General features: G+C 46.3%; 4 protein-coding genes; 3 read left to right on the top strand and 1 right to left on the bottom strand.

The window, feature by feature from the left end:
* The first annotated feature begins 2,590 nt into the window (after positions 1-2,590).
* Positions 2,591-6,961, top strand: GSTUM_00002986001 (uncharacterized protein). XM_002836611.2 has 6 exons: positions 2,591-2,721; positions 2,853-3,840; positions 3,887-3,924; positions 3,954-4,117; positions 4,168-5,492; positions 5,550-6,961. The coding sequence occupies exons 1-6, from the start codon at positions 2,690-2,692 to the stop codon at positions 6,702-6,704; spliced, it is 3,702 nt and encodes a 1,233-aa protein (XP_002836657.1). The 5' UTR covers positions 2,591-2,689; the 3' UTR covers positions 6,705-6,961.
* A 6,268-nt stretch (positions 6,962-13,229) lies between these two features.
* GSTUM_00002987001 (uncharacterized protein) lies at positions 13,230-15,199 on the bottom strand (the record flags this gene model as incomplete). XM_002836612.2 has 5 exons in its annotated part: positions 14,573-15,199; positions 14,183-14,457; positions 13,719-14,105; positions 13,529-13,667; positions 13,230-13,483 (listed from the first exon to the last, which is right to left on the bottom strand). Exons 1-5 carry the CDS (start codon positions 14,595-14,597, stop codon positions 13,230-13,232), a joined length of 1,080 nt encoding a protein of 359 aa, XP_002836658.1. The 5' UTR covers positions 14,598-15,199.
* A 1,395-nt stretch (positions 15,200-16,594) lies between these two features.
* Positions 16,595-18,281, top strand: GSTUM_00002988001 (uncharacterized protein; the record flags this gene model as incomplete). Its single annotated transcript, XM_002836613.1, has 5 exons — positions 16,595-16,936; positions 17,004-17,498; positions 17,554-17,774; positions 17,826-18,016; positions 18,073-18,281. 5 exons carry the CDS (start codon positions 16,595-16,597, stop codon positions 18,279-18,281), a joined length of 1,458 nt encoding a protein of 485 aa, XP_002836659.1.
* Positions 18,282-18,350: 69 nt separating this feature from the next.
* Positions 18,351-18,678, top strand: GSTUM_00002989001 (uncharacterized protein; the record flags this gene model as incomplete). The annotated part of the gene is made up of 2 exons (XM_002836614.1): positions 18,351-18,514; positions 18,576-18,678. 2 exons carry the CDS (start codon positions 18,351-18,353, stop codon positions 18,676-18,678), a joined length of 267 nt encoding a protein of 88 aa, XP_002836660.1.
* Positions 18,679-23,614: the final 4,936 nt, after the last annotated feature.

The raw sequence follows: 23,614 nt of genomic DNA on the forward strand, positions 1-23,614 counted from the left end.
TAGGGTTGATGGCCTGGCATGCAGGTGCGAGAGGTGGCCATCTGGGTCGCCTCCTCCCTGCCATTGTGCTGCCTGTTGGGCTAGTTTCATTTTTTGTTGGTTTTCTATTATGGTGGAGGTTTTATGGGACGGTTTGTAGACCGAGCAGTAGTGATTTTATGTTTGTTGGACGAGGAACCTCGTCTGGTTGGTCTCTTACTCATCTTCGGCTACTCTTAGTGCTGGTTGGCTTCATACCAGAGGGGCTACAGACTTGGACCGAGGTGGGCGCTGGGTTGTTTGATCATCTTGTAATTAGTTCTCGTACCAGCATGACTCGGGGATGGTAGGTGCGGGACTGTAGACTTAGTTATATTAGGATTAGTAGTATTCTGGTTAGCGGAATTCCTGTGCCGGCGGGGGCTTGTCGTATGCCAGTGTTGGCTGTACGAGTTTAAATAAAATTAGATTGAATTCTAAGTACTTTTCCTACTTATTACTTTAACAAATATAAAAACACCTTTATGATCTTTATCTCTATTGTAATATTTATCGTGACAAAGTGGAAAGCTCTTCATGGAGAAGAATTAGAGAAAGCTTATGATAGGCTTTCCCGATAGAAGACAGAGGTCTTGTACTATCGGCAACGCAGGCAGTGGCCTAGTGCTATCGTAAGATAAAGAAAGAAGAAGAAGAAGAAGAGAAATATTGTTTCCCTTTGCTAAGAACTAACCATCCGAGGAGGGATCGTTACATACACAGGTGTTGATATTCATTTGTAAATTGCTCCTCAATTAATCAGAATATTTTGAGAAACATTATTGAGACATTCACTTGAATTATTATCACTCTCATAAAGATTGTATTAGTTATTTTATTAATTTTATTTTTATATTTTTATTATATCCTAATCCCCAGTTTATTTTACAAAATAAATGCCATAAAAAAAAAAGCAACTTCATTTAAAAAAAAAGCAATTTTTATAGGTGTTCCGAACAGACCTCTCTTTTTTTTTTAAAAAAAGAGTGGACAATTGGCATAAAAGTGAGAAAAATGCCATTTTTCTTGCGTGCCGAACAGGGCCTAATAAGTGTTATTTTGCTGGAAAAATTGGTATTTAGCAAAACCACAGATTTTTAGCAATATTTTTCACCTACCCCATAATTAGTATGAAATATTTTTCTTAACCCCTATCCAACTTATCATACAAACCTGATACATTTTTTCTTTGAGGTTCAGAAAAACAACAATATTCAAACATTTTAATATATATATAGCTTATTATCGATAATATTAAGAGATAAATGTTAGGGAAGGGGTAATACTATCATAATTGTAATTATCTCTACCCTTTGGGTCAGGACATGTGATAGATATATTTGGTTTACCTTTTACCCAATACTTGTATATGGGTGAAAATCTCAAAAGATCACAATATTTTTAAATATTTTTTGGCTCGCGGAATAGGACCTTAGTTATTTTTCTATCATGTCTTTTTAGTGTATACTCGAGCAGTGTGCAAAAATGTGACTGAAGCTTGCTCGAGCACGATGGCATACTAAAACATGCTCGTGTGGCCGGGCTAGAGTTTGGCACTTTGTATGGGGGGGTTGCCACGTTAACTGCACAACTTCAATACGGCCGCACGAGTATTCCCGAGGATGACGTAGCAGGGGACACGGATTCGAGTTCAAATCCCTTGTTTTTTGAACTCTCTTCCTCTATCTCTTAATCCGCGTGCTGGTTTCTCAGGTTTTTGACGCGGAATGGGTGGCCTTAGGTTAAACCAGGATCTTCACCAAAAGGCACTCGAGTACTGTAGATTACTCGAGTAGCCGGGGAGTTGTTGCTGTGACGTGACCAGTAGGAAACATCTGTGGTGCCAGAAGCCGCGGAGGGGAACTCTGAACTATGCGGAAGCCAGCCGAGTGGGCTGCCGGCATCGTATTCTGAAATTATAATTTAAAGTGTGAGACAAAGACCGACGAAAGGATACCGTACCGGTAGTATGATAACCTTTAACCCTTTGAATCTGGATGCAAGGAGGCTATTTTGCTCTTACGATATGATAGATAGCCGCTGAAAATATTGTAGTTTACAGACTTGATCTTGTCCTCACCCCTGCAGCACCGTAGGCTAACTCACAAGCCCCCTTCACCTTTGGCCCACGGGCTCTGCTAATTTCTATGCTGTGACAGTTTAAAGATACGATAATCTACTCGAGGACTCTCTACCCACCGCTTTCCTGTTCTTGCACCCTAAATACATAACTTACTCTAGGCTCCCCGCTGCTCGTCAATAGACAAACCTTTGGTCGATCTACAGTATCCGCTGACCTGGGTGACCACTTCCCCGGGAAAAGTGACCCTGCAGTTTCTCCGTCCTTCCCCCCTGTTTTTCTTTCCTTTTCTTTTTTTCCTTCTTTTCTAGTTCCACCCGAGCTTCTACCGAGCTCCTTGCCCCCGATCTTCAGTATCTGGCGATATTCTAAGCCTTGGACAACTGGTTGCGTTATCCGGTCTTTCGACACCGCCGAGGTCTACTCGTACAGTACACCGACGGTGTCCGAGCACTTCGTGCAAACTTGGATACAGTTCCGCTCTGCCCCACTACGAAACCCCCACCCCGCACCTTTCAACCTTTGTTCGGCACGCTCCTCAACTCTTTCGCCGGAAAACTCCAGGCGTGAGCAACTGAATCCCTCGGCACTATGGAGGATGAGGATGGCCAGCAGGGGCAAGGGTAGGGATTTTGTTTTGTTTTATTTTGTTCCCAATCCCCCTTTTTCTCTTTAAAATTTGATTTTGTTTGTGTCCTCCAAGCCTTTCTCCGCTTGCTATGATAACTAACCTTTTCCCTCCCGTTCTGCAAAGACATCGCCGGACTCGGTCCGCCATGGTTTCCTTACTCGCCCCCTCTCACTCCCATCGCCAGAAATCTCACTCTCGACACGCGTCGGCTGCAGTTAGTCCTAGTTCTTCCCAACAAAATATCGAACCACTCCCGAGTGCTACGCCAGCACCAAGTGTCAAAGGCTCGGCCCGAGGTTCCGTTAAACCGGAACTCCAACCTGAAATGTCATCCTCCTCGACAGGATCCCTTGCCAACTCAGGAGTTCTGGTAGCTGGTCCTGGTGGTGGTGGGAGGACTGTGGAAGAGACGGTACGAAATTTTCGATTGTATGAGGCACTTCGATGTGGGGATACTGCCGCAATTACACGCGCAATCCGGGAGTCATCCGGGGAAAACGGAGCAAGGTCTTCCATTTCATCCTCGGTGGAGGCCTTTTCCAGTGCTGCCAAATCTTCTGTTCTTCACCTTGCTGTCCAATGTGCAGAACTTCCTGTCTTAGAGTACATACTTTCTACAACCACAACCGACCCGAATGCCGAATCGAGTCTACCATACCTGGATATCAATCAGCGAGACCCCAATACTGGCAATACCCCTCTTCATCTAGCTGCACATCTGGGCCGGACTGAAGTGGTCTCTTTTCTCCTTAAACAACCTGAAATCAACGACAGTATCCACAATTATAACAATCGGACTCCTCTTGAGGTTTCCAGAACTCCACAAATATTTCAACTGCTCCAGCTCGCAAGATCTATTTACCTCGAAGAGATCACTGAAAAGCTCTATAGCCTGATAAACCGCCAGTCTTACAGCGAAATAGAGACCCTCTTGGAGATACCGAGGGTTAAAGGATTGTTGGATCTGAATGCTCTTGAACCCCCCACAAATGGTGGGTCAACACTATTACACGATGCGGCTAGGAAAAGAGATATCAAGCTTATCGAGATATTATTGCTCCACGGAGCTGATCCTTTCCGAAGGGATAAGAAGGGGAAATTGCCACAAGACGTGATCAAAGATGAAAGGACCAGGAATGTGTTAAAGAAGAGTGAAGCTGCGAAGGCCGCTGCGAGAGGAATCGAAGAACGGGCTGTACTTGGGAGCGCAGCTGAGGCTGTCAGTGGTGCTCCCAGCATGGGGGCTGATGGGCTTTCTTCAAGCATTGGCGGGAAGGAAGGCAGGGAGACAAAAGGTTACCTCAAAAAATGGACCAACTATACTACTGGGTATAAGTTAAGATGGTTTGTCTTGGAGGATGGTGTGTTAAGTTATTACAAACATCAGGGTAATTTCGTGAATGCGAACTTTCATTGAATCTAAACTAACTATTTCTAGATGATATTGGTTCTGCCTGCCGCGGTGCGATAAATATGAGGATAGCTAAGCTTCATATGGACCCCCAAGACAAACAGCGCTTCGAAATTCACGGCAAAGGCAGTGTCAAGTACCATTTGAAGGCGAACCATGTTGTTGAAGCTAAGCGTTGGTATTGGACCCTCAATAATGCGATTCAGTTCGCCAAGGATGAGGCGCGAGAGGAAGAGAGACGGAAGCGAGGGGAGGCTGAGAAGCTGGGAAAGATTCGGGAGCAAGCGAGGGGTGGGGACGGAGAGGGGGCAGCCGACATGAGCAGGCGCGGAAGTAGGGCAGGGAGCGTAATCAGCGATATCAAGCGGGGTAATCTTCGCACAAGAGGCAGCGGCCTTGCCGAAGACGATAGCGATTCTTATGAACCCAGTGTTAGCGCACCGGGAATTCTAGTTCGTAGGGATGGCGAAGGGGTTGAAGAGGGTCAAGATATTGATGATGACGATTCATCTTCTCATGCTCAAGCTGATCCTCCTTCCTCGGACACCCTTGCACTTACGGCAAATTCTGCGAGATTACAGCTCGATTTATTATCACAAGTTGTACTTGCTCTGCAGTTTGAGCATGCTAACAACCCTGCTTTGACTCTGAGCGACCCCACTGTTTCTGCTGCCTTGACTAGCTATGACTCTGCTGTTTCTAGCTTGAAGACTCTCATTGGTGACTGCTTGGCAATGAGCAAAGAGAGGGATGCTTACTGGAGGTATAGGATGGAGAAGGAGGTTGCGTTGAGAAGGCTATGGGAGGAGAATATGGCCCTTCTCGCATATGAACAAGATGAACTTGAGGGCAAGGTTATTGGAGAGAGGCAGAGGAGGAAAAGGGCAAAGAAGGCATTAAAGGAAGCTCTTAAGAAGAGCGAGAGCATGCCTTTGAGCCCGCACGGAGAACTCCTAGGGGGTCGAGGCAAAGAGATTGAGGGTGTTGGTAGAAAGCTTGAGGAGGTGGAACTCGACAACGAAGGTCTGGCTAGAAGGGATAGCACAAACCTCCCGCTGAGTGAAGCGGTGGGCGAGGGTTTGAGTGGTAGCGACAGCGATAGTGACGCTAGTGCCGAATTCTTTGACGCTGTTGACAATGGGGAGGTTGAGGTTATGACCGAAATGCCCATGACCGTCAGGAGCCCGGGATTGCCGGAAGCCAAGGAACTCATGTCACCAATCGAGAGCACCTTAGGGGATACGAGGGAGAAAAAGCTGGACGCAATCAAGGGCAGTTTTAGAGGATACGAGGATGGTATAAGAGAGAGGTTGTCGATGGACGCAGATGATCGTCCAAAAATATCCCTATGGGTAAATCTTTTTTTTGAAATGGTCTTTGATGGAATTTTTTGGGTTGACACTGAATAGGGAATTCTCAAATCTATGATCGGGAAAGATATGACAAAAATGACGCTTCCTGTATCTTTTAATGAGCCAACTTCCCTTCTTCAACGGGTGGCCGAGGATATGGAATATACGGACCTCTTGGATCAAGCTGCTGACCGCTCTGAATCAACCGAGAGAATGGTTTATGTTGCTGCTTTTGCAGCCAGTGAATATAGCTCTACCACTAACCGTGTGGCGAAGCCATTCAATCCGTTACTGGGAGAAACCTACGAATACTGTCGCCCGGATAAGAAGTACCGGTTCTTTATCGAACAAGTATCCCACCATCCTCCTATTGGAGCCGCATGGGCAGAGGCCGAAAAGTGGGATTATTGGGGAGAGTCTGCTGTGAAATCAAAGTTTTATGGAAAGAGCTTCGATATCAACCCATTAGGAACTTGGTTTCTGAGGCTCAGAACTGCCGATGGCAGCGAAGAGCTGTACACCTGGAAGAAAGTTACTAGCTCCGTAGTTGGTATCATCACCGGGAGTCCAACAGTTGACAATTACGGACCTATGGAAATCAAAAACTGGACAACTGGGGACACTTGTCTTCTTGATTTCAAAGCACGCGGATGGAGGGGCGCAGGATACGAGGTCAAGGGACGAGTCTTGAACGGTGATGGCGTACAGGTATGGAGTATCGGCGGCCGGTGGAACGACAAGATTTATGCTCGCCTGAGTCCTGGATACGATGCCGTCATTTCACCCCAAGACGCCGTTAGTGTTGGCAGCGGTAACCCTGGATCCAACGCCGCTTTCTTAGTCTGGCAGAGCCACCCTCGCCCACCTGCTCCATTTAACCTTACTCCTTTCGCCATCACTCTCAATGCCCTACCGGAGAAGTTGAAGCCCGTCCTTTGCCCTACGGACACAAGATGGAGACCTGATCAACGTGCGATGGAAGAAGGGGAGTACGATTTCGCCGCTACGGAGAAGAATCGTCTTGAGGAGAAGCAGAGAGCTAAGAGAAGGGAGAGACATGAGGCTGGTGTCGAATACAAGCCGAGATGGTTCGAGAAGGGAACTTGCGACGTGACTGGCGAGGAGTACTGGGTTTTTAGGGGCGAGTACTGGAGGAACAGAGATGAGGTGGCGGAGGGCGGTGGATGGGTTGAAATCGAGGACATCTTTTAGAGATAAAGCTTAGACGCTGAGAGGGGTGTCTAGCCTTTTCCCTCTCTTGCACTAGACGTGCGTAATGGGGTCTGTCTTTCCTAATTGATGTGGCCGGGATTGTGGGAGACCTTTGACTTTTCTTTTCTTTTCGTTCCTCAGTAAAGGCTTCCAGGTATTTTGTAAGTGATATGGAGTAAGCCGGATACAGTATGCGGAAGGTTGCCTGGGGAAGTTTACAAAATGAGATTATTGTAGATCTGTTAACTTGCAACTTATCGCCAGTCAATCGGTCCACAATTAAAATGTCGGCGGTAGAGTGCTATACGTGCGGATGTCTTATTGAGCAGACATCTAAATGTATTCAGTTGGTTCTGCGCCCTGCTCGCTAGGCAACGAAGGAGGATGTAATGGCTATAATAAACCCATCCTAGCAATACCGATCTAGCTTCCACTAGCAAAAAAAAGAACAAGGCGAGAGGGTTAAATCCCCTCCAACTTCCTAGTCACAGGGGCTCACTCGAACTGGTTACTGGTCTAGTCCCGGACGATAGCCTCTCGCGACCCTCTAAAAAAGAATTACAATCACCCAGAACCAAAATCCCTAGCCGAAACGAATCATCCATCCTATCCAGAACACTTGCGGCATTTACCCTTTCGCGAGTGGTGTATAGTATCAACCCTCTCCACCAGTCTAATATACCCTCCCACAGTCCGAACAATTCCCATCACATCATCCTGTCCTCAGCCCATTCCAACTTCAACACCAAAGAAACTCTACATGTTGGGGTAAAGCCGGCGCACCCCGCCCAAACGCCCTCCCAAGAAATATTACAGCTTCCTCCTCCTCATATTGAGTGTAACAACATAGGTTTTATAAGGCTGTAGAGCGCCTTGCAGCCGGCTATCCCCACTGCTGGGGTCGTCATGGGCGCGCATGCCTGGCGCTGGCACGCATCACCCACCCCTCCCTCGCAGCGATGGGTACGGGCAGGAGGAAGACATACCCACAACGAACGGACCTGTACTTACTTGTTTCGCGGGTATCGGGGATGCATGTGGCAATTATGGTACCATCTTGTTGAATCTGTATTCGTGCATAACGTGCCAGCCTTGGGGCTCGAGCTGGATGGGACACTATATCCGGAGGTAGCGGTGTCGAGCACTGCCCGGTCATTGAAAAGCTCGAGAGGACTAGGACGGTCATCCAGATATCGTGCACACACTCGGTTGAGTGTGACCGCGAGCGCCTATCATGGAAATTATCATTTCCAACTTTGTCGACGCCACTCCGCAGCTTCCGGAGGAGGTAGAAGATCCACCCGGGTTGGTTAACAACCACAAATGACTTGGCTTCCCGGTCATCGGCCATAGTAATTATACCCGGTGGTCGCTGTGAGGCAGTTTGTCTGTCTGCCTGTCTTGAGAACGGATCACAGAATGCCGTCCCGCTAGGCAATCTGCCAGGCGTGGACGTCGGGCAGGCACTCCCCCACAATAGCCTTATTAATGTCTCGATTTTTTTTCTCTTTCTCCCTTTTCTTCTCTCGGAATTGAATTGTTTCCCTCCCTCAGTTGATGCTTTGGCTGAATCTACTGCCAATATATATATCGGAATATGTCACCCGTTGTATTGGGATTAAGGTATAGGAATATGCTTATATATCAGTTGCTAGCGGTCCCGTGATTGATTTCTCTAGCTGCGCAGCATCTACTTGAGATAAAGCATAATTGTGACAACATAAATCATCAATCGTGGTGTTTCAGGAATGAGATAGGGAGAGAGGAAAGAAACAATGAGAAAAGAGGGCAAGAAAGCAAACAAGCAAGCAAAAGCGACATGCATGTAAGTTAGTTGGATTATGGTACGATTAATTGATTGACCAAAACTAAGTAGCTCGCCTTTGGAAATATTGGTAAAAAAAAAAAATTGCGAGGGGGGGGATATAGAAGAACGCAACAAGTAAATTAGCTCCTTCCTTAGATTTTGTCCCAGCCCTCTTCCAACAATGGATCACTTTATCCTCTATTCATCACCACCGAAGCCGCATCATCCCCGCTTCGGGTCCGATTTTCCTTACTATATAGCAACTAGCGATCTATCGCTCCTGCATACGCCTGATAACAGCAACCTTCAGGTAGGCAGCCAGGAATTAGAGTTATAATAGTTCTCCGACATGAACGCAGTGTCACCCACAGATAATTTCCACGATTCAGATACCTCGCTAGAGCACCGACATTTCCAACGGCGGTGCATGCGTCCTCACCGGCTTCGACAGCAGCATTTCCCCGCAAGCGGCTTTTCGTCGAGGGGAACACTGATGAACTGCAAGGTCTGCGTTGAACCTGTGCGGGAGTCAACACACATCGGGGTATACACGGCGCTTTGGGAAACAGCGGTAATGCACAGGGCCATGGTTATGGTGGATGGTTACGGGGCGGGGGACTGAGAATAGTAAGGTGTTTTATTATTGTATCTGTCTTGCGGGTTTGGGGGGATACGTAAATAGCTATTGTGCGACTTTGATGATATTGTGCGTGGACAAAATTAACCGCGATTCAACAGAGGAAAATCTTCGGTGATGACAACCACACTCACCCACCAATCCACTATCATGAAAACCAAAAATTAAAATTAAAAGATGTAAATACATAGTAGAAATTAATATTTGGTATACTATCCATCAGCCTTAATAATTGCCTCAATTCTATCCACCATTGATCCAGCTAAAGTATCAAAAACCTTTAGGTCAAGAAGTTCCCAACAATGAGTGATGGCCTCTACTATTGCCTTCTTGACCACATTGACATCACCCTTCATAAGATATAGCTCAGGGTAGTGCTTGTGAAGCTTACCTTTCACCAGAGACCAAATATTTTCAATTGGATTGAGATCTGGTGAATAGGCAGGAATTTCCATCAGTGTAATTCCCTGCCCTCTGAGCCATCTCCTAAAAGACAAGTGAGTCTTAGCATAGTCAATGATAAAAAATACCTCTTCTTCTCCAGCCTTTTCTCTGATATTCTCCCATATCCCTAGAAAGTCATAATAATCATAAACATTAATAATTGACTTCCCAGTAACTCCACCCCTAGCAGAAGAAGGATCAGGAAAAACATGCAAAAAAAGACCATGAGTTTGACTATAAAAGCAACCAGTCATCATCTGGTTAATCCCTCTCTCCCTTCTCCTAGCCTTAGGTTCAACACAATCTTTATTCTATTTCTCATATGGGTATCTGAAAACCCATTTTCTCCTCTTTCCTCCTCCCCTTTCCACAGCTACCTCATCCCTCCACATTGCCTTCCTTCTCCACATCTCCTTTATCCAATGCCTATGAGCCAATGCCCATTCCAAACTCTCTTGAGCTAGATCCTCATCCAAATGAACTCTCTCTTATGCCATCCACTTTCTAAGATGCTTTTTTTCAAGTCTTCTCCTTACTGTCCTACTAGAAACATTGGGAGCAACTTGCTTAGCAATGTCAGAATAGGTAGTATGGCGATTTTTAACAGCTTCCTCCACCATAACATTATCCTGTGACTTGGTAGTTTTAGGATATTTTTCTCTACCCTTATTCTCCTTGCCCTCTTGATGTCTCTTTGCAATTGTGTCTCTGACAGTAGTGTAGGGAATTTTAAAGTAGTGGGAAATTTGCTGATATCTCATCTGAGGCGTGTGTAACTCCAGAATCCTCCCCCTGGTAGGCTCAGAGAGGTGTGTGGAGAGAATAGGTATTTTGGCATGACTGCGAAGAATAGGAGGCATAGTTTATTGAAAAAAAAAGAATTGTGCAGAATGGTTTCTTCTTGGTTGACTTAGAGCAATTTTTTTAGGTACTGTTGAGAGTACGGGGTGATGAAGAGGGGTGGGTTGCCACCGATTGTTGAATCACAGTTAATTTTGTCAACGCACAATATATTCGATTGAAGCTATTCACTCTGCCAGCGGCCGTCACTCGCAGTCCCATACAGTCCCTCTCGGTCTCCAATAGTTGCCCAGTGTTCCCTCGTGCGCACCTGACGCCCCTATATTAATCATGTCTAGAGTCGTCAGGCTTGTAATCCATCATTAAAGCGGTGGTCTTTTTGGTCCTTTAGAACGTGAGGAAGACAGCTTATATGGTCTAGTCCGGTCTAGGACACATGACAGTCCGTCCCCCCCCCGGGAACCCTCAAATCCCATGAAAAAACCCCTATGCAGTATACATACTGAAGTCTATGATATCCCGGCCCATCACCTCACTCGCTATACAATACCTCCTTCGCCCCTCCAGTTGACCTACTCATCCCCACATAAGTTCCGATACCCCCCCTACCCAAACCAAAAAAAAACCAAAAAAAAACATTTCATACTAAATGATTTCAGCAATTGCAAATCATAAGCTCCTACAATCCGGTGCTGTAAAATCTTTCTTTTTTAAAACCTTTCCATTTCGGAGGACAATTTGCCCTCGGGTGGGCGAATAGGTCTGGAAGGGAGATGAACCCGCATCTGCCAACCGTCTCAGGGTATACCGATAGTTATGATATTATGATTGGAATGCCTTGATCCCCATCACGTTCCGGGAATTCGTGGTAGTTTACCCCCCCCCCCCCATCCCCTCCCACCGTCCGAAATCACGCACAGTTTTGGAAAAACAGTTCAAGCGACGAATCGGAGTTATGTGATGCTTACCTACCCATCTGTATTGTAGGCCTGGCTGTTTGTTGGTGGCCCTAGCTAACCAACTTACACTGACTGTTCCGGTAACTCATGACATCTGGCTAAAGCATGGTATATTTTCATTAGAAAATAAATAATAATAATTCTTGCCTTAATAGGTATTATATACATATTATCTTCCCGAATTTTTCGGTATTTCCACACATCACCCCCTCCCCATCCTTATTTATATACCTCATGAAATTGTTTAGCTTTTATACAAAGCCTTGCGATGACTCCCATGGGGTCCACTGTGTAAAACTACCGTAACTCTAGTTATCGACACAAGTTAGCTTATTTAGCTCCAGTCCAGTTCGTACGGTTACTACTATACAAGTTTGGAAAAGAAACCGATAGGGGTGAACAGGCCTTTGACAATTCCGATTTGCCCCCCTCCCCCTTCCCCCCCTTTCTGTGAATCTTGCTTGGACATTCTACAGCTCAATCATGCATTTGTGCTGTTCAGCGGTTACGGCGTGTTCGCGGGTGACGGGATCGAAGGGAGGGGGATGTTGTGATTGCAGGTGACTCTGTAGATATCATACTGATAGCCTTTTTTTTTTTTGTCGAATAAAGTTTCCATATTCCCCGATAATATTATTAGGTGTTATATATTTACTAGTGGGGGGGGGAAGCATTAAAATTGCAGCAATTTCCTAGAAAGTTTATACTCTCCACTATGATACATAAAGGATCTACTGTAATTCGAGAAATGTCTCTTCTCCCCTATCATATGATACCACTCTTCCATCGGGACGAAATCCCTAAACCTTCCTCTCCTTCCTCCGATCCTATAGTGCTCCCCATAACCCTACTTACTAATTTTCTCTCATACCGGCAAGTCAAAACGTGCGTCCTCCCCGGCATCCCAACCCCGACTTCTTTCTTCATGTGGGAAGCACGACCCCCGGGCGAAATCTCCCACGAGGATGTCAGCTCCGCCACCGCCATGGTAGAACCCTGATATCCAGTTTCCCCCCTCTGGCGCACTGGGGTTAAAATTCGACCCTTCCGACCTCCTCTACGTAGCCGGCATGATATCATAGCTCCCCCGGCAGTGTATGGTATCAATATACAACGCCATCTCGGGCGCTCCAACCATCCGTTTCTATAACCCCATCGCCGGCTCGGACCTCAACGACATGGCGATGGCGATCGGTGGGGATGTGACGGCCTATAGCACACCACCGACACATTTCTGCTGGACATGTTCTGTATATGCCCCGAAGCGGTCGTCAGCGGTGGTGGCGGCGATAGGATGCTGGAGAGGTTTCCAGTGCTGGGAAGATGGATTGGTGTGGGGGGCATAGCGCTTGTCTTTCTTTCTCTACCCCCCGTCTCTTCCCCTTCTCACTCGCCCTAGAGTCACGCTTCACGGAGGATGATTTGCTCGTTGCCAATCTTCAAATCATATCACAAAGCAGAATCACAGCTTACCATTTACCCTTACTAGGCTGCCGGCATATATTAGGTTGCCCATGTGGGAGGGCTTATTTATTTGTTTGTTATGATATCACATCTGGTGGGGGTTTGGTTGCTCAGACTTTAGGGAATGTTTTACCCGGAATTTTTTCTCGGGAGTATGGTATCTCGCTTTGCATAGCGCGAGTTTCCCTTTGAGTTCGTGGCGCGGCTTGGGATCCTTGAGGAATGCAGTGGAGAGCGAAGAATTTGGGGTCCTTGGCCATGAGATCGAGCTTTTGACTCAGTGTTTGATCGAGTGACTATATGTGATTGCAGCTCCCCTAAATCACGGACGGACATTCGTCGGCAACATTTATCAGTCATAAACAAGTTTAGTATTTTCAATTTCTCCCTCCTATGTCAAGGACAGTATATGTTTACGCTTTATCCGTGACTTCGAGTTTAGTATTTGGCGTCATTTTCTCCCCCGGAGCGCCTCCGGTCATGACACCCCCGGCACCACTTTCCGAGCCCTCCTCCGAAGCACGGTTAGAAGCTGGGGTTTTCATGAGCGGGTAGTGTCCCCTTTTTTCGCGGAACAGCATCAATATAAATCCCAGAGAGACTATAATCCAATAGATGTTATACGAAAGGATGGAGCCATATGTAGCGGTATTTTGCCATCCGAGGACTTTTCAATTAGCACAGGGACCGAACCGGGGTGCATGGGACTTACTAGCATTGAAAATACCCCAGCCAGCGCCACCTCTGGAGCCCGGCGAACAGCAATTGACATGCCAGACTGTATTTCTGATATCATACGATCCAGGACCCGAGCCGGTCTCACCTACATCTCCCCCAACAAGTTTTTTGAACTACTCACTTTTAGCATTCCGCCCACTCGTGACGCAAACCAGGATACGAACCTCATACATCTCGAACTTCCAAACCGCTCTAGATCCCAACCCCGCAGCAACCAAATACAACAACATGGTGCTCGCGATTAAAAACCACTGGATCCTTAGCGAATTACCCCCGCGGTAAATCCCCCAACTAACCGCAACTCCCGCCACCATGCCAATAACGACCGGCAAGGGATACGAACTAGCCGGCGCGGACAGTGAGACTCCACCAACGAAGACAATAGCTTCCAGACCCTCGCGAATTACGGTTACAAAGGGAAGGATTATCATAACATATTTTTTCATCCACGAGCCGAGGGTTCGGCTCTTTTTCAACTCGAGGGCTTCGGTGATTTTGATTTGCCATTTTGCACGGAGTTTAGAGATGCGGAGGATTGCGGCACCCATTATCTACTTATCATGGTTAGGCTTCCGCTCTGCTTTGTTTGGTTGTAGACGGCCCGGGGTGGAAGGGGGAGGGGACAAACAGTGATAATGATACAAGCCAGCAAACAAAATATCCCCTCCCAGAGATCTTCACCCTGCTCCCAAAGGTTCTTGCCAATGCTGTAGAATGCGCCAATGAATGCTGCTCCTAACACCAGACATATGAAGAGACCGGCGAAGAGACCGATCCAGACTTGACGGGTCAAGCGTTTGTAGATTGCTTCGTCCTCCGTGCCTAAGGTTTGCTTAAGGAATGCGAGGAGGACGGAAACTATAATTCCGGCTTCAATTGTTTCGCGGAAGACTACGAAGAATACTGTGGCTTGTGAGCTGCTGTCTGTTGGGTAGGGGTGCGTTTCTGGTTGGGTCTCGGGGAGAGCGTGAAATATGGGGTATTGTAACGGTGGGACAAAAGAGAAGGAGAGGGTTACCTGGAACTGCGAATACGTTTGACATCTTGGCTTCTTTGCAAAGTCCAAGGACTTTTGTCTAAGACTGTAGGAATGGGTGTATCCACGGAGGGGAAGGAGAAAAGGTGGATAATTGACTTCAAAGGGAGGAGCGAAGAAAGTTCAATTGATCCAAAAAGGAACTGCAATGTTATGTACTCTGCAGTATGCCGAGAGGCCCTGGGACTCGTTCAATCATGCTACCGCACTGCACTTGTACTGCACCCCCCACCCCGTAAAGCCAAATGCCAAATGCCAAATGCGCGAGGAAGAAAAGTGATACCGCTGACCCCCAAGCCAAATAAATTAATTACCCCTCCCTTCTACCAATGCTCCGGGAGTGCAGTACTGTACCGGGGAGTACCGGCACTCCTGAATACCCGCGAGGGTTGGGAGTGCGGTCGACGCTCATTCCTCCATTCCCTGCACGGAGAAAAAGAAAGAAAACGGCGTGGGGAACCAGGATCAAACCGGCCGCTCCACCGAGTCAGGTCTCGTTGTCTGAAGAACTGATCTGATCTGATCAGACAAGATTGATTTGATTATTGGAAATTTATCTTATCAATTGAATCGAAAGCTGGATATAAGATCGGAGGGCTCTTATAGGATAATAATGTGGGTGTGAAAGTGAGGCGTTTTTAGTAGAGCCAACTTCGTATCATAGCATATTGGAGGGGGAAGGTGATGTGATGGGGGAGGAAAGGTTGAGGACCGCCCAACACAGAGCGCTGGTTATCCGGTACTTACTCGGGTGGATAGGGGTACCGTTCTGTGTTTCTTTCTTGCAACAGACCGCAATTCCTATAAATACGCCTATATCCCGTACAGAGGGGTCGGGCTCTTGAAGAAGGCTTCTTACAGATAAGCTCCCTTGGCAACACAGCTTCTCTCTTAGCGGGGGAGTCGCTCATAACTTGCTGTATATTATGTATGATACTTGCAATTTTCACGGCAAAAGAGCGAGGTATCTTAATTCGGTTCTCCTCTGAATACCTGGGATCGGAAAAGGGAGCTGGAGGGGGGCGCAATCGGGTCATCTGATAATTCTCTTCCTCCCCCCCAATGATTTGTCTTAGATAACACACAATCAAAAAGACCAGGACATCATTTCGTTTTGAAATGCTTTTTCTCTCCCTCCCCCTCTCCCTCCTTTGCACACTCCCCTTCCACTACGCCATGCACCTCCCCCTCTTTTGATCAAGGGTTTGATCCGCGATAACCATACACTAACGACAACTGTATCATCAGATAATGGCGCCACGGAGTTGCCATGCCCCCCCCACAAAGAACCGTCTCTGAATTTGCTTCTTTTTCAACTCCTCAACCATCGTCGATTACTTGGTAAGTCAGGAAGGGAAGAAAAAAGGGAAAAGAGAATCACTTTTACCCCTTGGTCTCTTTGAAACAGTCAAATTCGTAGCTAGGCATACCGGTACCAAGCCCGTCCTGGAACAAGTTGAGTATTGTGATTTGGTGCCAAGAGCGCTGTGTAATTTGAACGCCCAAAAGTCTGAGAACCCGATCCTCTGACCAAGTTCAACTAACTGTTGCCAAATCTGGCCTAAGCGCGCCTGGCTACGAATTTGACTGTTTTAGAGGGACCAAGAAGGCTCCAAGTACTCGTAGAGGGGGGGGAGTTGGTGGAGCCACAAATTTACAACATTTTATTTGCAGTACGAATTGGACAGGCTTATTTCGTGGAGCGGACTTGTATGAAAGGTGAAAAATTGATGGGAATACTGGGGGCACCCCACTCAGCTCTGTCCATTGCCGTCAACGTGCTGGCTTGAGCCCCTTTTCCCCCTAGTCCGCAAAGGCAATTCCAGTCACACCACTATTCCTCGCGGTTCCCAGTCCCAAATCATATCGATAACTTTGGGGTACCAAGTTCCCGGCTATTCTCACCTGCTCCTGCTATGTTACAATGACTTGCATGGCCAGTGTTTAACTCCGGTATTAAGAAGCACCTTCTCCCAACCCCCCAACACAAGGCAAACATTCCCAATGCTCTCTCCACTCCCCCTGATATTGGCATTATTATTCCCGGCCACCGCAGTTCTCGCGGCTACCGTGACCTACGACTTCAATATAACATGGACCACAGCGAACCCTGATGGTCTCTTCCCGAGGCGGACCATGGGAATTAACGGGAAATGGCCTATACCTACCATTGAGGTGAATAAAGGTGACAGACTGATAGTTAATATGCACAATGGGTTAGGAGACCAGATTACCAGCCTTCATTTTCATGGTATTTTCCAGAATGGCACGAGTTATATGGATGGGCCGGCCAAGGTTACCCAATGTCCGGTCGCTCCGGGACAAAGTTTTAAGTATGATTTTGTGGTCAGTGTATTCACTTCCTTCCCTCTCCCGGCCCCCAAACTTGGACTAAAGGCTCCGGCGAAAACAGGTGAACCAACCAGGAACCTATTGGTACCACTCCCATGTGAAGGGCCAATACCCCGACGGCCTTCGTGGAGCCCTGATAGTGCATGACAACGACTCACCCCACAAATCCCTCTACGACTCAGAAGTAGTGCTGACATTCTCGGACTGGTATCACGAGCAAATGCCGAAACTCATATCCCGCTTCCTCTCCGTTGCAAACCCCACGGGGGCAGAACCAGTCCCGCAATGCGCGCTCATAAACGAAGTTCGGAATGCCAAGATCAAAGTAGAACCTGGGAAAACGTACCTTTTCAGGATGATCAATATTGGGGCGTTTGCTGCGCAATATGTTTGGTTTGAGGGCCACACTATGAGGGTTGTGGAGGTTGATGGTGTTTATACAAAGCCGATGGAGGCAGGGATGCTATATTTGACGGCCGCTCAGAGAGTTTCTGTGCTGATAACCATGAAAAATAGTACGGGGGATAATTTCCCGTTTGTGGGGAGTATGGATCAGGTATGGTGCTGCTTCCAAAGTATTTGAGAGTGTGTTGCTAATGGGGGGATAATAGGATCTCTTCGACCAAGTTCCCAAGGGTCTGGATCCAAATGTGACCGGCCACCTCGTATACTCCGACTCGAATAAGAACCCTCCGGCAAAAGAAATCCCAGAATTCAACCCTTTCGATGACTTCCTGTTAGAACCCGAAGACGGGGAGGCCCTCCTGGAAAAACCGGACTACTCGTTCAACCTGGATGTAGTAATGGACAACCTCAATGATGGAGCAAATTAGTACACCTCTCCCTACGTTCCTATCGGCGGATCATGTACTAATATGCCCAGCGCCTTCTTCAATGAGATAACCTACGTAGCGCCCAAAGTGCCAACACTCTACACCGCACTTTCTGCGGGCGAGCATGCCACGAATCCCGCGATATATGGCCGTGACACAAACTCGTTCGTCTTGAAACATAATCAGGTCATTGAGATCATCCTAAACAATTTGGATCCAGGAAAACATCCCTTCCATCTTCGTAGCTGCCCCGTTCATTCCCTCCACCTAAGGATCGATTTCCACTAACAGTGCTAGACGGCCACAACTTCCAACTCGTCCACCGCAGCCCGGACGACTCAGGACCCTATAACTCCACATCCCTTCAAAACCCTCCCAAGATCCCAATGCGTAGAGACGTAGTTCTTGTGCGACCAAACGGCAACTTGGCCCTCCGTTTCCGCGCAGATAATCCAGATATGTCCCCCACCACCCCCCTCCCCCGCGCTTTTCCTTGCTCTAGCTAATATCCCACACGGGTCTGGCTCTTCCACTGCCACCTAGAGTGGCATATGGTCAGTGGCCTCTCCGCAACCATGGTCGAAGCCCCACTAGAAATGCAAAAGAGCATGAAGATACCGGGTGATCATATAAGCCAGTGTAAAGGCGCGGGTTTACCGACCGAGGGGAATGCAGCGGGTAATACGGACTTCTTGGATCTACGGGGGGAGAATCGGTCGCCGGGGAGGTTGCCGTCTGGGTATGCTTCCCCCTCATCTATTGAATTCTTGCATTTTGGGCGGGGCGCTGATGGCTAGTAGATTTACCGCGAGAGGGATAATGGCGCTGGTCTTCAGTTGTATTTCCGGGATTTTGGGATTGGTGGTTATTGCTTGGTATGGTATGGCCGAGATCAAGTCTTGAGTGGGGTTTTTTTTGTTTTGGCAAGAGCGGTTAGCAGTCCTTGTTTCTTTCTCTCTCTCTTTCTTTTTGATCATATACGAGCATATACCCAAAATTAATGGAAGTTATGCGGCATCAGTATAAGAGCATTGTCGTGATGGGTAGAGTACAGTGTGCGTTGTGTGTAGCTTGTAAAACATTCGCTATGAGCAATGCATTTTGTAACTCTCTCTTGTTATGTGATAGTATGTTAACGGGTTGAGATATCCAGGGTTATAACTAGGCAATGACAAAATATAGTATCATCTGTTATATCCTCAGTAACCTTCACAGATTCTCACTCGAATACGTATTAAATTTCATCCGGTGCATGATGCTATTGTGCGTGGACAAAATTAACCATGATTTAACAGAGGAAAATCTTTGCAGATGACAACCACACTCACCCACCAATCCACTATCATGAAAACCAAAAAAAAAATTAAAAGATGTAAATACATACTAGAAATTAATATTTGGTATACTATCCATCAGCCTTAATAATTGCCTCAATTCTATCCACCATTGATTCAGCTAAAGTATCAAAAACATTTAGATCAAAAAGTTCCCAACAATGAGTGATGGCCTCTACTATTACCTTCTTGACCACATTGACACCACCCTTCATAAGATATAGCTCAGGGTAGTGCTTGTAAAGCTTACCTTTCACCAGAGACTAAATATTTTCAATTGGATTAAGATCTGGTAAACAGGCAGGAATTTTCATCAGTGTAATTCCCTGCCCTCTGAGCCATCTCCTAAAAGGCAAGTGAGTCTTAGCATTGTTAGTGATAAAAAACACCTATTCTTTTCTAGCCTTTTCTCTGATATTCTCCCATATCTCTAGAAAGTCATAATGATCATAAATATTAATAATTGACTTCCCAGTAACTCCATCCCTAGCAGAAGAAGGATCAGGAAAAACACCCAAAAAAAGACCATGAGTTTGACTATAAAAGCAACCAGTCATCATCTGGTTAATCCCTCTCTCCCCTCTCCTAGCCTTAAGTTCAATACAATCTTTATTCCATTTCTCATATGGGTATCTGAAAACCTATTTTCTCCTCTTTCCTCCTCTCCTTTCCACAGCTACCTTATCCCCCCAAATTACCTTCCTTCTCTCCATTTCCTTTGTCCAATACCTATGAGCTAATGTCCATTCCAACATCTTTTGAGCTAGATTCTTATCCAAATGAACTCTCTCTTGTGCCATCCACTTTCTAAGTTGCTTTTTTTCAAGTCTTCTCCTTACTGTCCTACTAGAAACATTAGAAGCAACTTGCTCAGCAATGTCAGAATAGGTAGTATGGTGATTTTTAAGAGCTTCCTCTACCATAACATTATCCTGTGACTTGGTAGTTTTGGGATGTCTTTCTCTACCATTATTCTCCTCACTCTCTTGATGTTCCTTTGCAATTGTGTCTCTGACAGAAGTGTAGGGGATATTAAGATAGTGAGAAATTTGCTGATATCTCATCTGAGACTTGTGTAATCTGAGAATCCTGTCACGAACGTGGCTTAGCGAGGAAAGGGTTTTCACGTGATGCATAGTTATGAGTCACAGGTATGTTATTGTTTCACACATATGACTCATTCGGGTCATATGATTTGTTATGTGTGGGATTTGTGATGCTTTCGCACATGGCTCAAATATGAGTCATGGGACGTACATAGGGCGAGTGTGCCTTGCGAGTGTACCTTGCGAGTATGCCTTGCAGGTAAGCCTTATGCATATGATTTATGCTTCACACATATGACTCGGTCGAGTCATATGATTGGTTTATTGCGTTATGATTGGTTTATGAGTTTTTCGCACATGACCTCACTATGAGGTCATGGGGTTTGAACATATGACCATGTTGGTCACATGATTAGTTTGTTATGATTTTGTTTCGCACATGTGACCACTTTAGGTCACATGACTATGGGTGGAAGAACACTATATAAGGAGGCCGATGCGGCCGAGGAGGATAGGTTCTTCACGCTTTGTTCTAAGTACTTTTCCCACTTATTACTTTAACAAATATAAAACACCTTTACGATCTTTATCTTTACTGCGATGTTATTGTTACGCCAAGGAAGGTTCTTCATGAAGACGAGTTAGAGAAAGCTTACGATAGGCGTTCTCGATAGAAGACAAAGGTCTTGTACTATCGGTAACGTAGGCAGAGGCCTAGAGCTATCGTAAGACAAAGAAAGAAAGAGAATGAAACAAGAAGTATCGTTTCCCATCGCCAAGAACTAACTATCCAGAGAGGGATCGTTACATTACAAAGCGTTACCTAGTGCGACGCCAAACGATACAAGACGGCATCCTTCAACCCAGACAGGGAAGGAGATATTGACATCGACGATCAAAATCTTAATCTAGGAGGATTCAGCGATGCCCTAGATCACGTCTCAGCAGAACCCTCGAGAGCAGCAAGCCCAGTAACCCCAGAGAAAGGATCACTAGTCGATAGCTCTCCTGCTGGAACTCCACGACCTGAGAGAATATCGGGATCTGCAGTACCTGGGCCACCGGCCCCAGCCGTTCCGGCACCAGGAACTAGTATACTTGGGATGACTGAAGATCAGTTTCAGGCATTTCTCGCAGCAACAAGAAACACAGGACAAGGCAACATCCAACAACCAAAAGCAAAGGAGCCTGACACATATGAAGGAGCCGAAGATAAGCTACGAATATTCTTAGCGCAATGCGAGGGATATTTTGCCGTTAAGGGATACGGAGATTACCATGATGAAATTAAGATTCCATATGTGGAATCTCTACCCAGAGGACTTGTGGGATAATGGATCATGCCCTTCCAAGATGGAAGGAAGTAGAGAGAATAGGTCACATACGAGGAGTTCAAGGCAATACTCTTCGAGCAATTCGGAGATCTAAATGCCCAAGAAACCGCAAGACGAAAGCTGAAGAAACTCCAACAAGGAAAACAAACATTCTCGGCATATTGGAACGAATGCAGGCTACTGGAATACGAGGCTGAATTTGATGATGCTACTCTCTATATCATCCTCCTGAGAAACTGCAGCGAGAGACTCCGAGATGCATGGGGAATCTCAGACTTGCGCTATACCACTGTAGAACGATTTGCAAGATGGGCGATTGATAAGGACAGCAAACTAAACATGGTTCGAAGCAACTCAGAAAACACTATCGCACATAGGGTGGTCCAATCATCCAGGAATGTGGATGGGACCTTCAAACCACAAGCAGCTCGTGGAGAAAGTCGAGCATTACCACCAGGCGAGCCAATGGAATTAGACAAGTCAAGAGCAGGACCTGCTTTGAACCTGTCTAAGGAAGAATACACTAGAAGAATGAACGGGAAACTCTGCCTGAGATTCGGAAAAGCAGGACATCGGATACGAGAATGCAGAAGTCGACCCGATAGCGGATACCAAGGGACCAGAGCTGCTGGAAATAATCGTTTCCAAAGTCAAAAGAGGAGCAACATTCGTGAAATGATTGCAGAAGATTCACTGGCGGAAATCGACGAGGGTCCCCAGTAAACGGTGGTCTGGGAGACCCAAGATGTGGACCTAGAAAACCCATCAAGATAGCGAACTACTACATAGTACTACACACGCAAAGAGGAGAGAGAGATGGAGATCATGTGATAATCAAAACAAAGATATACAATAAAGAAAATGAAGAAACAACAATATATGCAATGCTCGACTCTGGAGCTACCGAAGACTTCATTGACAAAGAAATCTGCGACAAATACGGCCTCCATACTAAACAAGCAAAGAAAACAAGACAAGTCTACCTCGCGGATGGAAAGCTAAGCACTATGGGTCCCATAACCCATACGACGACAGTACCTATGGACATTGACAGCCATAGAGAAACGGCAACCTTCCAGGTGGCAAATCTTAAAAACCATGAGATAGTCCTAGGGATGCCATGGTTAAGAAAGCACAATCCGACAATCAATTGGAACGAGAATAAAATGACCATTACCAGCGAACTATATGCGACACAATGTCTCAATAGTTCACCTGTGGTTTACTCGACACCAATACGAGAAGCGGAAGAAGAAACTTTGCATGCAAAGTTTAATGAGATACGGCAAGATAAGAGAGTCGGGATACGAAGACTGGACCAAGAGGCAAGAGTGCCTACCAAGGGTTCCAAAGGGGCAGCAGCACACGACCTGTATGCCAACGAAGAGATCAAGATACCTGCCAACGGACAAGCAATGATAAAGACAGGAATAGCCATCGGACTACCAGAAGGCACCTATGGACGGATAGCACCCCGCAGTGGTCTAGCAGTCAAACATCGACTCATGACCATGGCAGGGGTGATCAATGTCGACTATACAGGAGAAGTCAAAGTGATCCTAGCCAACCTGGCTCAAGAGGACTACCAAGTCCAAAAAGGCAATCATATCGCACAGTTGATAATCAAAAAAATCAACAATGAGGATCTACACGAAGTAGATCAACTGGAAGGAACCACAAGAGGAGAAAAGGGATTTGGAAGCACAGACCAAAACCAGCCCGATACAACAACAAGAATTGTGATCAAGGAAATCACAGCACAAGCCTTTGGGAGGTACTATCGAAGAGGAGATACCACAGGAATTATCAAATAGACATACGAAGACGAAAAAGCAGTCCTAGCAAAAATCAATATCAGCACAGAGCTAGCAATCCAGGATAAGAAATACCAAAGCAAAAAGGGATGGAAAGAATTGGTTCCAAAAGAATACCATCAATTCACGAACCTATTCTAAGAAGAGGAAGCTACAGGGCTACCACCTCAAAGACTAGGAATCGATCACGAAATTCAGCTGGACAAAGACGAAAAAACAGGAAAAACAAAGGAAATTCCCTACAAAAAGTTATACCCACTAGGAGAAGCAGAGCTCGAAGAACTTAGGAAGTACATCGAGCAAAACTTAAA

The sequence above is a fragment of the Tuber melanosporum genome (assembly GCF_000151645.1).
Source record: "Tuber melanosporum whole genome shotgun sequence assembly, scaffold_154, strain Mel28".
In the NCBI taxonomy this organism is placed as follows: domain Eukaryota; kingdom Fungi; phylum Ascomycota; class Pezizomycetes; order Pezizales; family Tuberaceae; genus Tuber; species Tuber melanosporum.